Here is a 17,807-nt window from a genome sequence, read left to right on the forward strand (position 1 = left end):
ATTAGAAATCCTAAATATGACATGGCATAACTATGGGGAAAGGAACCAGTTATTCTTTAATAGGGTACAAAGTTATATGAAGTCAGGGCTAAACAAGCAAATGTACTTATTATAAGCAATGGCTTATACGTCACTTTATTAGCTGCAAATATATTGCCTTGTCATAATGATGTGGCCTTCATGCAGGAACAGACCTGCCATCATACAAAGAGGTGTCATGGCTGAATAGTATTACCTCTGTGCTACAGCTGTTTGTATGCGTTAGTTTCTTTGTTGTGTACTAGAGGAATCTATAATACTAAGAGCACAAGTGAAATAAATGGTGTCTTTATCATTTTTTTGGGTGGGGGAAACCCAGTAGTTTCATGGTCTGTGGCTGGTTTGTAAAATGTGTCACACGTGTGATACACTGGGATTTATTTCTCTTCTCTCTTTTGTACTGTTGTGAATAACTCAACCGGTACGAAGGGAACGGGCTAAGACAAGTTTCATTGCAATAAAAAAAAATGTGCACAGTCCTGGATCATCTCTTAGGAATGCAGAGAGAAAGTTACAGGTATGAATCAAACTAAATGAATGGTAAGTTCTAATACATTGGGTACAGATGGAGCAGCATTTACTGACATACACAGGCAGATTAAAGTTGTTGATATTGGTCCTTTAGACTGATTCAGCAGTTTATGTGCCTGTGTGTGGGGGCTTCTGACAGGTCTCCACGGTCGAAATCAGGCCGAAAATCAGATATCGATCTGGCTGGTTTGATATTTCCTGCAATCAAAGACCATATTGGCTAACTGATGTGGTCCTACAACCAACCAGTTGGCGCCCATTTCCTTCGTATAATCTGATAATTTGGCCCTAGGGCCGAACGTTCAGATTAACCAGATATCACCTGCTGTTTGGGACCTCACCAAACGCGTGGATCTTATTGTGTATGGCCACCTTTATGATGTGTTGGTTTCTGATTGATGTGGCAGTTAAAGCTGCTCCATCTCTTGTTTGAACCCTGAATATACAAGTAAAGGTGGCCATACACAGGCAGATTTAAGATGCTGATTTGGGTCTTTTAGACCAGTTTGGCATTTTATCTGCCAGTGTATGGGGTCCTTCAACAAGCCTCTCAGACCGATATCTGGCCAAAAATCATCCAGGTCTCCATCAGGCATGTTTGATTTTCCCAATCGAGGGCCACATTGGCTAGATGGTGAGGTCCTCGTCCCATCGGCTGGTATTCCCGTCATTGTAATCCAGTAGTTTGGCCGTAGGGCAGAACGATCGGATTAGCCCAATATTGCCCACCTTTGGTGCGCATTTCAGGGGGAAGATCTTATAGTGCATGGCCAGCTTTAGTTTTTGCTCCATCTGTAGCATATATAGTAATTATCCAATGAATACAGAAACCAGGGGCCAGTTTTCACTTAACAATGACAGCTCTATTACCATAAATATCCAATATTCCACCTGTAAACATGGATTATTTTCTTACTTTTTAAGTTTCCCAACTTGCTTGTCTTCTTTGCATTATCATGTAACATTCTAAAACCATCACTCAATAAGAGCTATATGACCATTCTGTTGTATCAAAAGCAATAATCCCAACCATAGTCAGATCATACATAGAGCTGATGCACTTGAGGCTGATTCTGACAGATGTGGGAAACCTCTGACCTTCCTGCACTCTTAAAGCTGGCTAGGAATAATGGAAGATGTTGTCAAAAACCCACCAGAAAGGTGCCTATACTGCAATAACATATAAATACATACACATGTATTTTAGTGCGGTTGAATAGGTTATTCTCATGTGACTGAGACACTATATTCCACGTTCCTTATTGAATCTCCAGTAGAAGATAAAAAATGTCAAGATGAAGACGGATCATAACTAATGCACTGTAAAGGTAATGTGTGGTTTAAAGACTAATAAAAATTGTTTATCCTTAAGGCCAGATGCGCTGAAGAGTTTAACACACATGGAGTCTCTCCTCCTGCGAATAGTACCAGGCTGTTCCTATAAATACACTGAAATGCCAGCAGCATGATTTATAAGAGAATGGTCTGTCCCAAGCGTGACTTTCTCAGTCTTTAATATTAAATAAAAATGAACATTAAGCTTGTGTTTTAATTGCCAAGTCGGCCTGCAATGCGTTAACTCGGACATGCGATGCAGCCCTCTCTGGCAGCAAAGGATTATGGGAGTAACAACTGAACCCAGAGCAGATGCTTCTGTAACAAATCAGAGTCAGAGCTGGTCACATGACATTTCCTTCCGTCGCTGGTTTAAGATTCAGAGTGTTTGGAATCCCGTTATGTATGGAGATCTAGTCCGTCACTGTGCTCCTCTGCTTCACATTTTGCAGGACATGTTGGGTAGGGTTTCCGTGCCTCGGGAAGGGAACACAGTCTCGGCTTCAACTTTCACCCTGTTTAGGGGCTGCAGCTCAGCTTTTAGTCAGAGATCAGGAGTTGAGCAGGGTGTTCCTTGCCTGAGATGGGCTTTGGAGTCTCTCTGCTGTGGAGATGCCCTGATCTGATGCAGCGCTCTCTCACTCAGACCACTGTAATGAAACAAAATGACACTAGTAAAAAACTAGAACCTCAAAACGCAGACAGGCAAGCGTATGATATGGAGGGACTGCTGGCAGGGGGAGAGCTGAGCAATTTACAGTTATAACAAGTTAGAGGAGTGACTTGACAGCACTTATGAAGACCCCATAATGCCCTACTACCCTGCACATAAGAGTAATGTTTCTGGCTGTTAGCGTTACATTTAAGACTTTATTTACAAAGTGTGGGGCAGGTGCAAAGTGCAAAAAAGGGGAAAACTACTTACCTCACAGACGCAGGTCTTTGCACTCATGAATGAAGTGCAAAGACCTTCAATGCATACGGGACTGCCTACTGTATATTCCAGAGTGGTGTGCAGGGGCAATATGTAGGCATCCCTTTGAAGACCCCCTAACTTATGTGTCATTCAGATGCGCAAGCTAAAGTGCACCAACTGGAGCAAGATGCATCGGCACCCTGTACTTACTGCTTGCTTATAGCAGGTGTTAATCCTTCATGCGGTCTATTTGCACAGAGTCCTGTTTACTCAGCACTATGAAGGTGCAATGTCTATGAATGACACTATTATCAAAATGCTTCTATTTACTATTCTGTTTTTACAATGCAGTCTTAAGCGTTATGACAGCTTTATGCTATGATTAGTAGCACAGATGTATAAATAACAGAATGACTTAGCTGTTGTCATTCCCACGAGCAAAGGGTGTGTGAAATGCTGGTGTGATCATCATCATGATGCAAGGCATGCTATAATAGCAATAGCTAATGCTAATACTGCTGAAAATGGCTGAATACTGAATCGAATCCTGGATTCGGTGCATCCCTACCATAAATACATATATGCGCAATCCATCTTGTGAGAGTTTGGCCGCCATATTGAAAATAAGCTGCATATTTCAGAAAAGTTTATTTCCAAACCTGCAGATCCCATAGAGTTCAATAATATGCCGTTTCCTTGGCTTATTGAAGTTTCTGCTGAAAATACTGGTGTTGCGTGGTGGATGTTGGCTCGCAAGCACCCCATGGGAATAGCTATTGTGCACATTCCATTATTTTCAGTAGGGCTCCATTTTGTGCGTATTTAAACTCAAATACACAATTATAAATGGTAAAAACAACCTGTGTGACCTCGCCTTTAAGGGATATAAATATAAAAAAATATATATATAAAAGAGTATATTTCTCTGTAAATAATAAATGCAGTAAATTAAAACTTTTCAACCTGAAGTAAATGATATGCAGAAATATTATTTCCAGCCTGTAGAATTGTACTATTTAGACTGAATAAACCACAAGTCTACGTCCCTAAATGAAGCGTTTACTGTACATAGGGAAAAGCTCTTTGGAGCAGCCGTGAGTAATATTTAATAAACAAGAGTGAGTGCACATTCAGGAGACACTGATGTCAGGGCAGACACATATCTCCTGCTGCTCAATTTAATGCAGATACACAGATCGACTTGGCAGAGATTACCAGATCAGATTTTTACAGTAGTTCCACATCTCTTACTCTTTCCATGTTTCCACAAGACATAAAGTAACATTGTGCAGGTCCCCAGTCCCCCCCCGGCCATACAATGCCTGCGTTATTTTCAGCTCAGCAGCCCAATGTTCCCTTATGTGTTTGTGTGCGGACACTGTGCTGCCGTGTTCTGTTTGCAGAGCAATTTCCAACTGTATCTGGCACAGGACCAGGTATTTTTGGTTTAGTATGTCCTTTTCACCCCCTAAAAACCCCTAATTATTTCTAAGCATCAGCTCTTGGAAAATCCTGTTTTATTAAACTAAATGGTGTGTGAGGGTTGTGCTGGAAAATGGCTATGTGATGGATAAAATAGAAGAAACTATAGCTCCTGACACAAACAAAGTTATATCAGAATTTCTACAAACGTCCTACCACGATATAGCCGAACTAGGAATCCCATTAGCCCCTGAGAACTGAAGGCTGGCATTTGCCATTCATCAACAGCTGGAGGGCCAAAAGCTGAGCCTGAAAATCCCTAAAGATGATCATACGGGAACTTATATGGTTAGGTAGTGCGCCCAGTTCAGCCTCATTGTCGAACCACTGTCTTATGTACAGTATTGTGCCCTTAGGTGCCAGATTCAATTGAATTCTGAATATTCAGTGGATACAGTCTTTTGATCTCAATATTGAAGGGCATCTGTTGAATCCACAAAAAAATGTAGGTCCTCTTGATATCAACTTGTGAGGCTTTTAGAGCAGCTCAATCCATTTTGGCCACAGCTGGGCAATTTGGTTAGACCCTTGGCTACCCTAAAATGATTTCTTCCTCCATGGATTCATTTACCAAACCAGGCCAAGGATTTGTGCCTGTGTTTTGCACTTTGTCCTGATGCCTCCTGAGTTGCAACTCTCTCTGTATGTATATAGTGCTGCTTGCATTTTGCAGCTTGCATACAGGAGAGGTGAAAGTCAGGCAGCACATGATCATCCCCTAGCTTGCATGTCTTATGTGGACTCTGGGGAGTGCCGAGGAATGCAAGATGTTGGGGAGCACTGTTCATAGCAAGTAAAGGGGTTCCCCTGACTTTTTATGTGGTGCAGGGTGAAAAGTGCATTAGCAATGAACTAAATGTAACCCTAGTGCACATGGTTCTAAAGGACCCAATTTTGAGGCCGTTAGCACTCCTCCAATCTCTTATTCTATAGATGTTAGAAATTTAAATACAACAGCAGGCATTTCCAGAGTCTTCCTGGCCAACAAGCAGCTCTTTACCCAGTGGCTTGACTAAATGTTACTGGGCCCCACAGCAGATTCAATTTGGGCCCCCACAACATTGGTAATTTGACCTATTCTAACAAGATAAATTAAAGTTGCTCATTAATTATGGGGCCCCTTGCAACCGCAGGTTCTGCTTTCTCTGTAGTTACGCCCCTATCTTTACCCAAATTGTCTGCCTAAGTGGTAAGCCAAATTGGGCTGATCAGATCGACTGATCCTTTGGCCAATGACCAAACCACATTGAGGGTAGCAGTTGTGTGCAGCCAATCTGATGCAGTCCGCTGCTCATTATATTTTCACTCTGCCTGATCAATTTCATATACCAAGGAATTAAACATTTAGTATTCATAAGTGGGTTATTATGCACCCATATCTGAGCCCTACAGGACAACATGTTGGAATGACAGCTCCACTGTTTCTACAATTGTACACCTGTGCATAAACCCAAGCAAATACTTAGGAAGATAGATATTTGGTAATAGACATTAGAATTAGCAGCTCCTGTTACCTGTCTCAGTTTTGCAGCAGGAAACCCCACCTTTCAAGAAACTGCCGGGCTTCTCATGCTGACAGAACACAGCCCGGCACCACTGGCACTGCTTTCTTATTCTGCAGCAGCTGAAAAACACAAAGAAACAGGGAGTCACAAACAGTTTGGATTTCCTGCATCTATCCACATTGTATTATTAGGCTTTCCCTTTCCATAAATAGTACTATAATTTTAGGATAGGTATGTTCTTGTTCATTAGTTAAAAGGGTTGTTCACCTTTGAATTAACTTTTATTATGATGTAGAGAGTGATATTCTGAGATAATTTGCAATTGGTTTTCATTTATTATTATTTGTGGTTTTTGAGTTATTTAGCAGCTCTCCAGTTTGCAATCTGGTTGCTAGGATCCCTAACAACCATTGATTTGAATAAGAGAAATATGAATAGGAGAGGCCTGAATAGAAAGACGAGTAATAAAAAGTAGCAATAACAATACATTTGTAGTCTTGGAGAGCATTTGTTATTAGATGGAGTCAGTGACCCCCATTTGAAAACTGGAAAGTGTAAGATGAAGGCAAATAATTGAAAAAAATATAAAAAATAAATAATGAAGACCAACTGAAAAATTGCTTAGAATTGCAGATTTTATAACATACTAAAAATGAACTTAAAGGCCTTTAAACTGGCATTTGTATGATTACCATTCTACTAGAAAAATAACCTTCAGTCTTTTCTCTGAGAAAACTTCTAGTGACATTCTCCCTGTGAAAAGTTGCAGCAGCAAAGGTCAGAAAATAATCCATGTGCCATACACCACAGGTTAATGTCATGGAAGGAGATCTGTCAGCATGGGGTAGCCACAACCCCTCGGGAAATTTTTAATTACAAAGTATTGTGTACAACAATAACCACCACAAGCATGGCAACCCCACACCTTCACATGACAGTCACATGGGTGATTCCAACTGCCCATAATGGGAAGGTCGTTTTCTGGAGAAAAGCCGCAGCTACAAAATGCTCACATCTGATGATGATGATGCCAATAGTAAAGGGAAAACCATAGCAGCCAGAGAAAATGCAAGATACTTACTGTATTAACATGCAAGTTCCAATGAGGACAGCTGTTGCAACAATAGACACCACCACCAGAGCGGTGATTGTTTGCTTCTTATTATTGGCCGCTACCACCGCTAAAAGGTCGGCATGTTCGCAGCGGGTACCGACAAACCCTGGCTGGCACCTGAAAACAGAGAAACAAACAATCCATCAGGTTACTATCTGCTGGGAACAGCTGCCTTGTATATAAATAACACCTAAAATAACCTAAAGTTAGGGATGTGCCGAATCCAGGATTTGTTTAGGGATTCAGCCTTTATCAGCAGGATTTGGCCGAATCTTTGTGCCTGGCTAAGCCGAATCCTAATTTGCATATGCAAATAAGGGTCAGAATTCCCAATAGTGTATTCGTTGTATCGCTAGCTAAAATGGTTTAATTATTACATCTTTCCCAGGAAAGATTAAATCTGGGAGGCAGTTCAGAATAACACATGTCCTTTCAGTGACTAAGAAGAAACTGTTATGGTAAATAGCTTTTGTACCACGATACAGTGGCACTTTATACATACATCTTATTAATAACCAAATGTGGGTTCTTTTCAATTAGTGTCTTTCTAACTGCTGAATGAGTGCCACTCTTAGTAGTGAGTGTGTATTGGTAACCCAATATTAAAGGCTGACTCCACCTTAAAGGAGAATCTCCATTAATGAGTGGATGTTACTTTTACTACCTCCGGAGCCAAGACGTTTAAGCAGAAGCGTGACTTTTTATGAGCAGTTCTAGCTCTGTGTGGGTGAGACTCCTTTCTGGTACATGTGACACCTCTCCAACATTTCTGAATGCCTTGTAATGAAAAAGACTGATGGGAAACTGTGGGAAGACACTGATTATTTACAGTTGACGTTCCATCTCTTCCCATCAGGATGCCTACCCAAATTTCTTGTCTTGACCTTTGATAAATTAACTCCTACGAAGTATATGTGGTTGCTTATGGAGCAACATACTTTCTGCCTGGGTCTATATCTTATGTTTTGGCAAAATACGACTGGTTAGTCAAAATAAAACGTACAGTTGAATGTACAGTTCTTGTGTTTTCAAAGTGACGACCCTAGATGTCCTGTATTTAGGGCCTACTGTGGGTGCTTCTTTGTAGACACAAAGGGGAACCATGTTGTAGCAGACTCATAGGGAACTTTTGTAAGAAGAGTAATAAAGGGAACTTACACGCAGGCAGGTAGATCTTCTTGCACTATAAACCTGCATGTTCCATGGAAGCAGAAATCGCTGTGAGAGTCGGGGCAATCATTAAAGTGAGATCTCACAGCAGCTGCTACGGGAGGATCTGTTAAAATAGAAAACAAAACCAAATAAAATAACATAAAAATGACTGTGTCACTAGTCCATATTATTACCATATACAATAAGTATTAAACCAGTTCTAATGTATAATGTAATTACAGGTGGAGTGTCCCATACAGGTCAGAAGAAACAATTTACATTGCCCAGCCAGATTTTAAATCCCCACAGGTCCATCTTGTGTACCTTTTTATGTTGGGCACGAAAAAGGCCTTGAATCTGTCCTACTTGTTTAACATAGCATTGAGGATATGCATACATTTTTCTACAGCAACAACTGCAATTAAAGGGGTGGTTCACCAACAGAACCTCATGTAGGCTGCCAATCCACATAGGCTACCAATAGCCAATCACAGCCCTTATTTGGCCCCTCTGGGAATCTTTCCATGCTTGTGCTGTTCCACAACTCTTTTTACATCTGAATGTGGCTCATGGTTAAAAAAGGTTTTGGAAACAGGGGAAATACTGCCTCCAGATACAATCTACAGAGCAGAAAGCAAACTCTGCATTGACAGTGTCCGGTACTGGTTTAAAAGCAAACTAATTAATTCAGTTTTTCTATGATAGGTATCCAATCCTGTCACTATCACAAGAATAAAGCATCATGCTCACTTTTATATCTATGTTTACTTGAGGCACAAAAATGTGGCAAAACACCTACACCTGCCAGTCCGTGACTAACCTTACCAACCACTAAAGGCATCTTAAGTCCCGCTCTGCAGATTTATACTTTGAAATTAAAAATACCCCCTGTAAAAACAGGTGTTTCTCAACAACACATGAATGCTTCATACCAGCCATCTCCTTTGCTTTTATAGTCAAGGAAGCAAACGAACATGCTGTTCTATGGGCAAATGGGCATTTGTCACCCCCCCAGCCGTAGGCAGTTAAGAATGCAGTTAAGATTAAAGTAATAAGGCACAGAGCCAGTGGATTTTCTTGTTGCCGAGGCACAAACACAAGGGGAAATGTGATACTATACATGATGGGATGAGGATGATGTAAAAGCTACAAAGTAGTGGAGAGTAAGAGGACACCTGAATTATATACGTGGAGATTCCCAGTTATCCTATGATGGTACTAATATGGCTACATACCTCCACTGCCAAGCGATCTGGCCAAAATGTCCCCATTAGTAGTCTGGGACATTACCGACTCCTGTATTTTTCTATTCATATCACTTGCACTAACCCTTGTTTGCGAGCATTCTATCCACACTCTGTGCATACCCACATTACATTATTATGATACTGTAGTTGAAAGAAAGAGTTCTGCACCATAGGCCTATGTTATGTTAGGCATAAAAATGTTATTTCAGTCTTCCGCACTGTTTGTAAATCTGAAACTGAATGTGCTTTTGAACGGTTTGCCTCATAACTAAAGACACTGACTCCGCCATTTACTAGGCAGTACCTTTTAAAAGAGACTTATAACGCCTGGGAACAATGACTGGAAAATACGTTGTATTTTGTTATACTTGGATTGTTTTATGGTGAGAGGTTTCTATTAAATATATGCAGGTCAGGAAAACTCGACCCGACCGTAACCCGCAAAACAGAGAATCTTCGGCAGCAGTGTAGGAGTGTAATTCCCCAATCTGAACTGCACCCAACCCTAACCACAATGGTTGTTCAAATTTCAACCTGAACCCGCCCAACCAGAGGTCAACGTGGGTTTCAGGTCAACCTGCAAATCACTAGCCCCACCCCACCCCACAAATACATTCAGTCAGGCCAGGCCACAGTTAGCCAGTCCTATAGTAATATGATCAGCTAACCACTAAACATAAATAATTTATTTTCAACTGCAAATACTCAACATATTGTGACTTTGCACTGTTCAGGCATCTTCCCCTCTCTCCTTCTATACCAAATAAACCCGTAGCACCCACAGGGTCTGCCATATCTACAGTTACACCCCTATAGCCACCATGGCTACTCCAACTTCCTGATCTGTGTTTTTGCTCTCTTGTGCCAAGAATCTAGCGCTGCATACTTGCCGGTAAGTTCTACATAACCGCTATAGGTATACAGTAAATGTTTTTATACTGGGCCATGGTTGCACAGTCATGTAATCACTATTTATCAGGTTACGCATTCCATTCATACATGGCATTCACAGATATATTGTTTGCACAAGGCCGTCATGATTAAGAACCAGCATCAATAGCGGGTCTGAAGCAATATGTTCTGATCATTCATGAACATTGAGGGCTACAGAATATAAACACAGCTCATCCATGGAAATGACTAGGGACAGATGACAAATGAGAGAAAGAGATTTAGTAGAAATGCTCAGAGACAGAGGGCAATATAACAGAATAGGAGAGCCTCGCAAAGCTAGCCAGGGAGAGGTTACAGTACTGAGTACTCCATGATACCAAAGATAAGAGGTCACGTTCAATACTGAGCTCTGTCAGAACTAATCAGGAGACTTAAAAGTTAATCCTGGCTGCAGTGGCTGCCGTCGCATTATGTGTACCTAGTGGAATTTGCTAAACAGCTCAAGCAGTAATCCTCTGATACGATGATAAGCGTTTAAAGAAGACTGAAAACCTTATTAAAATGAAAGAAGAATGTGGCCAACAGATTTAAATCCTAATTATATCTGTGACTTATCAAATTGGCATGTCCATATCAGTAAATATTTCCCTTTTACATCTTTTCCCGCCATTTTATTGTGTTCAGTGTGGCATTCACTGATCCCCTGACAGAAAATGATGCAGTGTTCTCACGGTAACAGTAAGAAGTGTAGGAGTAAATGTCACGGTTGTGGCGATGTAACCTAACATGTAGGCGTGTTCTTGGTTTGTGTGTGAACACGTGTCTCATAGGAAGGGTTGCCACCTTTTCCCCTGGTGGAGAACAGGGGGCGTGTCGTGACAAAAAGAGGCGGGTCTATGACATGGCGATTGCCGATTGGCCGACCGACGTGTCATGCATGGGGAATCCTGCCCGGTTTTCCTTATTTGGAAAACCGGGCAGGAAGTTTTGACCCGGGCAGCCCTTCAAAATACCGGCAATAAGGATTTAACCCATGTCCCATAATATAGTATATTACTCATGAAAAGGCTTTATATTTATAAAACAGAGTTTACAAAACTGCTGTTTTATGTGATAAATGTGATAAAAAGAAGGGGGTTCAGGTCAGTGCTAGTAGTTAGGGAAGCAAGCAGGACCCGCTGTAGTCACTTTTCCTATGCGATAAGTGCTATGATATCACAAGTCCAACACCAGCCGGCTTTATCCTTTTCTCACACTGTATAGGAGGTGGGACTTAATTATGGGTAAGTGCATACATTACCTGTACTCATCTCTCGATTGTGCCTACTCTCACTCTCAATGTTAGTGGATTTAGTGCAAGGTACAGCGCACTGGGCAGCAAGGGTGCCCTCTAATTGTTGTCTACCTTAGCAGGCAGTGATGAATAGCATGAATATATAGTGAATAAAGTACCCCCTCTTGTAAAATATAAGGATATTATAAGTTACCGAGGAGTTTCATGACCATATAAAAACACGAGGCCGAAGGCCGAGTGTTTTTATACAGGTCATGGAACTCCGAAGTAACTTCTAATATCCTCATATTTTGCAACTGGGGGTACTTTATTTATTATAATACACAAATTTAAGTGAGTTATGTGACAGAAATGACATCAGAACTCACCATTTATAACTGATGACATCAGAACTCACCGTTTATAAGGATATAATTTACAGGATAATCATGGCTTTTGTGTATTATAAGTGAATAACTGATTTTTAACTATTATGTTACCCATGCCCAGATGCTTGCTATTCAAAACATAGGGCAAATCTATGTGCTTCTAAAACATGCACAAAGATTTACACAGGTTTGAAAGAAGTTTAACCACACTAGAATGCTGGGAAATGTGCCAGTATTCCAGCAATTTGTCTAACATAATAAATAAGCCTTCTATTTGCTGTATGTATGAATGCTACTGTGTACCAGCTTGTATTGAAGTGGGCCATGGACATACAGTACTACCCACTACCAACCTACAATGATTGGTTTGCCACAGCTATAATGGATGAGTTGTTAATGCAGTTAGTAAAGGTAGACAACGTACACCTTTACTATACTTGTAAAATATAAACTACTGGAGTTATACAATTATATAATTTTGTAAAAAAAAGGATCACAAAAATAATATAAATGTCCTATAAATAATCAGTGCAGGTTGAAGTGCCTTGTTCAGAGTAATTATATGGAGCCAGGGAGCTATATTTTTAGTGCTGTTCTTTAGGGTCAGGGAAGTGTACAAGGAAGCAGAAAAATGGTATATGTGAGCCTGCAACAAAAATAGGTAGGGGCAGCACACCCTGTACTTTATATTCAGCAGTTCATTTTTAAGTAGAAATTAACGGAAATCCCATGGTCCACCCCAGTCTAAGGGTGTATATTAATAATGGAAAAGAAAGACGTGGCTTGGTGAAGAAAAAATTCAAAATCAAAGTATATTAAAAGTATAATGTCATTTATTAGGACAAATAAAGGCCTAATTCGTTAGGTTGGGACTCATATGCTAATGGCACACCCCTGTACATATCTATTATAGGGGTTGTGACCAATCAAAGGACACTTACAACAACAAATCAGAGAACGTCATCAAAACATTTACAACAAAAAACACCAATCACATCAGTAAAAGTGTAGTGATGCAAACTGCAAAGGCACACCTATTTGAATGTGTAGGATACCGGGTGAGTGAATCATATATGCCTATATATTTTTATATACAAAGAATATATGGAAGAAAGGGGATAAAGCTGGCCATAGATGCAAAGATCCGATCGTACGAATCATCGTACGATCGGACTTTCCCATCTCCCGACCCGCCACTAACCATTCAGATCAAAGTCTTATCAGTTAGATTAGTTAAAGAACAGATCAGCCGATGTTCTGCCCCTGACAGCAATCGTACTATATCTATGTCCAACCAAAGCTGGTGACAGTCTCCCACTGAAAATCGTACGATCGGCAATACACGCAGAGATATTATCGGCAGCCGACAGAAATTTTCTAACCTGTCCGACCGACCAAACGACCGATCTCCGCCGGACGAAAAATGACGGGACTCTCCACACACGGTTCGAAAATCGTACGAATCCTCGATTCGTACGATCAGATCTTTGCATCTATGGCCAGTTTTAGGGGAGACCAATTATGTAAACACACGAAATATAAAAACAGGTACACAGTAACCCAAGAGATTTGTTTAAGCTCAGAGAATTATTGAAACGTTCATGGATGTATATACAGTATAAGCAAACTAAAAACAATGTCTTGTATGCTGTCAGGAATCATCTGAAGAAACATGTTATGTCACAGTTACTGTCAAGGCCTAAGGGTTTCCTTGTTTGAGATAAAAAATCAATTTTGTTTCTAGTCTTAGAGTGGTGTTCCCTCCCCTAATTCCACTCAATACTTTGTCTATTCCTATGACAGAAAGTTTTGTAATATCGCCTCCATTGCAAGAAATGTACATCTATGTATGAAATTCAATTAGATTTTATAGGTGCTATATAAGATGTAGGCTACTTTATGTGACACAGATCTCACAGGTGACATTGAAATCATGTTATGTTCCAAAAATATATAGATCTTTTACCAACAGAATTCTATTATAACAAACATTTTTTTGTAAGACAACAGTGTAGCTATTATATCAAACAGCACTTTGTACAGTATAAAGTGCTCTATCGGCACATTCAATTGGGGGGGGGGGGGGATTTCCATGCCGATGCCATGTACAAACTGTTGCATGGAGACAAACGGGGACCTATTGCTGATCATTTTCCAGTACAATCCCTGCTTGAAACAAAGAACAAATCTAGCATGATTAAGAGGGCGACTGATATAATTTAACAACATCTGCAAAGATAATTTACCTGGCAGTTAGCAAGGCTGGCAGCTGTTGCACTTTATTTTGGAATTTAGAGGCCATAACAGAATAATAAAACACTGAATAAAGTTCTTGAGGACAATTTAAAGGAATTTTCCAGACCCATCATAGGTGATTTCATTTGAAGCTCATAAAAGCTGCAACACTATGTCGTCTCTGTACAGTGTGGCCATTATCAACTCTGATAGAACATGCACAGCCAGCCTTCAGTGAATTGGTTGTGGCACAGCTACACTCCCTTACACTGCCTCCATTTTCACTGAAAGGGATCCTGTGATCGGAAAACATGTTTTTTTCAAAACGCATAAGTTAATAGTGCTACTCCAGCAGAATTCTGCACTGAAATCCATTTCTCAAAAGAGCAAACAGATTTTTTTATATTCAATTTTGAAATCTGACATGGGGCTAGACATGTCAGTTTCCCAGCTGCCCCAGTCATGTGACTTGTGCCTGCACTTTAGGAGAGAAATGCTTTCTGGCAGGCTGCTGTTTTTCCTTCTCAGTGTAACTGAAGGAGTCTCAGTGGGACATGGGTTTTTACTTTTGAGTGTTATTCTTAGATCTACCAGGCAGTTGTTATCTTGTGTTAGGGAGCTGTTATCTGGTTACCTTCCCATTGTTCTTTTGTTTGGCTGCTTGGGGGAAAAAGGGAGGGTGTGATATCACTCCAACTTGCAGTACAGCAGTAAAGAGTGATTGAAGTTTATCAGACCACAAGTCACATGACTTGGGGGAGCTGGGAAATTGACAATATGTCTAGCCCCATGTCAGATTTCAAAATTGAATATAAATCTGTTTGCTCTTTTGAGAAATGGATTTCAGTGCAGAATTCTGCTGGAGCAGCACTATTAACTGATTCATTTTGAAAAAAAATTTTTTTCCCCATGACAGTATCCCTTTAAACATTAGGATGACGAACACACCGGATCTGAAAGAAAGCTGCTGATCTGAAAACTTGTATCAGCAGTCTAAAACAGCAAATATCTTAGAAACCAATCAAAAGGAAAATGAATATTGCCGATGTGCTCCCAGTAAGCGTATGTCAATTCATTCATTGGGTTTAAATCACCTTTAACTAAAGCCAGTTATTTAGCTTTTAAATAAGTATAATAAAAGTTGAAAGGCCCTTGTGCACCTTCTGTGTATAAATATGTCACAGCTAATGCAGCCAGAGCTGATAGTGATCAGGCATTTTTATAAAGACTCTGCCAAAGTCTTCTAGGAAATTTCCAAATTTACCAAAAGTTAGCCCTGATCTTGACCCTGCAATTCAAAAGGGATTTTTAATTTGACACAAACGTTACATACATTGAATGAATGTTTTATGAAGATATTTGACACTATTAAACTCAAACTGCAGGGGGGGCTAAGCAACTTTTTATTTACACAACTGCCACCTCAAATAAATATCAGTTCTTGGTTGGGCACCCACAAAAGTATCTTGTCGGCATCGTAAGTCACTTTGCAACAACTCACAATCAGCATCTAAATTATTGAGAGGACAAATGAAATGTACTTTCTAGTACTTTGGCGGGGATGCACAAAGCAAGTCAACAGACATTTCACTGCCCCAAATGCATTGCCTCAAATCACTCCCTCCAGGGCAATCCTGTGAGTGGCATTCATTCACTGGAATCAGCGCCTGTGCCAAAATAAACCATAATTCATAATTCACAATGCTGCTCATCATACATAATGTATTTAACATTCACCCTGACTTAATTCAATCTTCAGAGAGAATCCACCTTCAAAAGGATCCCTTCACGAGACCACCTACCCAGCAGATTCCCCAAAGCTTGAATGAAGACAACAGACTGAACTCCCTGAGACCACCTGCTTCATAGACCACCTGCTTCTTTGAAGTAGTGAAATATCTCTCACATCTCACATGCTTTGAACGATATTCTCTTAAATAATGACTCCATCCATCAAATGCCTTGTGTTGGCTTAACCTCACAACAGCCCAAGCCCTTACCTCGAAGATGAAAGCACAACAAAATGAAAAACATCAAGGTAAAATAGTATTGCAACAATGTGTATTAATTAGGCAGTCTTCCTCAAAGAAGGGGGGTGCAAGTAAATACAATTAAGGGGACCAGTAAAGAATAGAAGGTATTCTGAGATACCCGAGGCCTGATTAGGAATGGGATAAAAACAAACACGTGACAAAATAATCTTTTTGGTAAAATGAAAGTATATTATAGTCAGTGAGAAGTACCATGCTCATAAAATGGCACATAAAAGGCTTTGGTCTTTGATTTTATTTGGTCTTTTTATGGTCACGGAAATCTCACTGACCCTAATTTTGAGTTGACTTCTTATATCCTTATATTTAAAAGAGGGTATATTAGTATTTTTTCTAAATGCACCAGTTTTTACCAGTCATGTAACAAAAATGATATTAAAAAGTACATTTATAACTCATGACATAATTGAGTTCAATGACAGACTCTTTCTACCTTTTTTTGTATTATAAAGAGGGTATTGAACCACCCTACTGTAATTTATCAGGCTATTAGAAGACACTGATGGGTGTCATCATAAAAGCATAAGGCTGCAAGTTAAGTGCTGTTATAGAGGTAACAGAAGTTTGATGTGACCTCTAATAGCCTTTTTTTTATTTTACGAGCCAAAGGGAAGGAAGAGAATCTCATGAAAACCAAAGACGCGGAAGATGGTGCCCTTAGGTTCCGCTGCACGGATACGTGAGATTCACAATTAGGGACACATATTTCATTAATGCACTATGTGGGGAGGAAGCATATAGAGGGCACTATTGAGGGTAGGGGGTGGGACTTTTCACATTATGAAGGGTTTAGTTCTCCTTTAAAAGCTATTTCTTATTTATTACTGTGCCATTCAGCAAGCTCTTAGTTCATCCCAAACCTAAAGGACTCGCTTATTCCACTGCCAGCAGACCTATTTGCAGAAGGATCTTCCAAAAGACACAATCTGCTTTTCAACATTATGCTAAGCAAACAAGCAAGGCAATTTATGAATCGCTCTTTGAACCCATTGGAAAATAATTTGACTGCAAACAAGACCGCGCACCTCCCTTCTTTCCCCATGATCTGTTGATTGAAAAGGTAGAAATTCACATGTATTTCCATCCTCCCCCCCCCCACCCCAGGGGACGCCGTAGAAAGTGCAGAGAAGTTTAGCCAGGTCTTTTATTTGAATTGCTTTGAAATCTGTACATTTATGACCTAAAGACAAACAAATTAAAAGCTCCTCTCCCTCTGTCTAACCAGGCGCCCTGAATTCGGAAACACGGGGCAGATGGGGTTTCAGATTTCAGCTCCTGGATTGTACAGTTTAGATTTATGAATGAAGTCTATGATTGCTGAATGTTTGGGGAAAGACGTGCAAGTTGCATTTACGCAGAGAACGGCCATTTATACATTAAGGGAAGAGGGCTAAAGAAAATATCCTTAGAAATCCTAAGAATCTGGATTAAGAGGAAATAGAGCAATACAAAAACACATTTAAAAATGTTGATTTATACACTGTTTTTCCAGGACGGGGTTCACATCGTTTTCCAGCAGCTAGGTTGTGTACCAGTAGTCCAGCCATCTTTGTTTCTAAACGTTAACATTCTATATAATTAAAGACAAAAAGAGCTAACAAATTGATTTTGGACTAAATCACTACAAGGTATCTCATTATTGAT

At 40.2% G+C, this 17,807-nt stretch overlaps 1 protein-coding gene across 1 annotated transcript in view; it reads right to left on the reverse strand.

Annotated features, from left to right (window-relative positions):
- Window positions 1-2,067: 2,067 nt before the first annotated feature.
- tgfa.L (transforming growth factor alpha L homeolog) overlaps window positions 2,068-17,807 on the reverse strand; it is a 39,094-nt gene continuing 23,354 nt past the window's right edge. Inside the window, 4 exon segments of the mRNA NM_001095304.1 lie at window positions 2,068-2,555; window positions 5,818-5,927; window positions 6,890-7,039; window positions 8,081-8,198. Of these exon segments, the coding sequence (NP_001088773.1) occupies window positions 2,548-2,555; window positions 5,818-5,927; window positions 6,890-7,039; window positions 8,081-8,198 (386 nt within the window). The 3' untranslated portion in view covers window positions 2,068-2,547.

The sequence above is a fragment of the Xenopus laevis genome, chromosome 3L (assembly GCF_017654675.1).
Source record: "Xenopus laevis strain J_2021 chromosome 3L, Xenopus_laevis_v10.1, whole genome shotgun sequence".
Taxonomy (NCBI): domain Eukaryota; kingdom Metazoa; phylum Chordata; class Amphibia; order Anura; family Pipidae; genus Xenopus; species Xenopus laevis.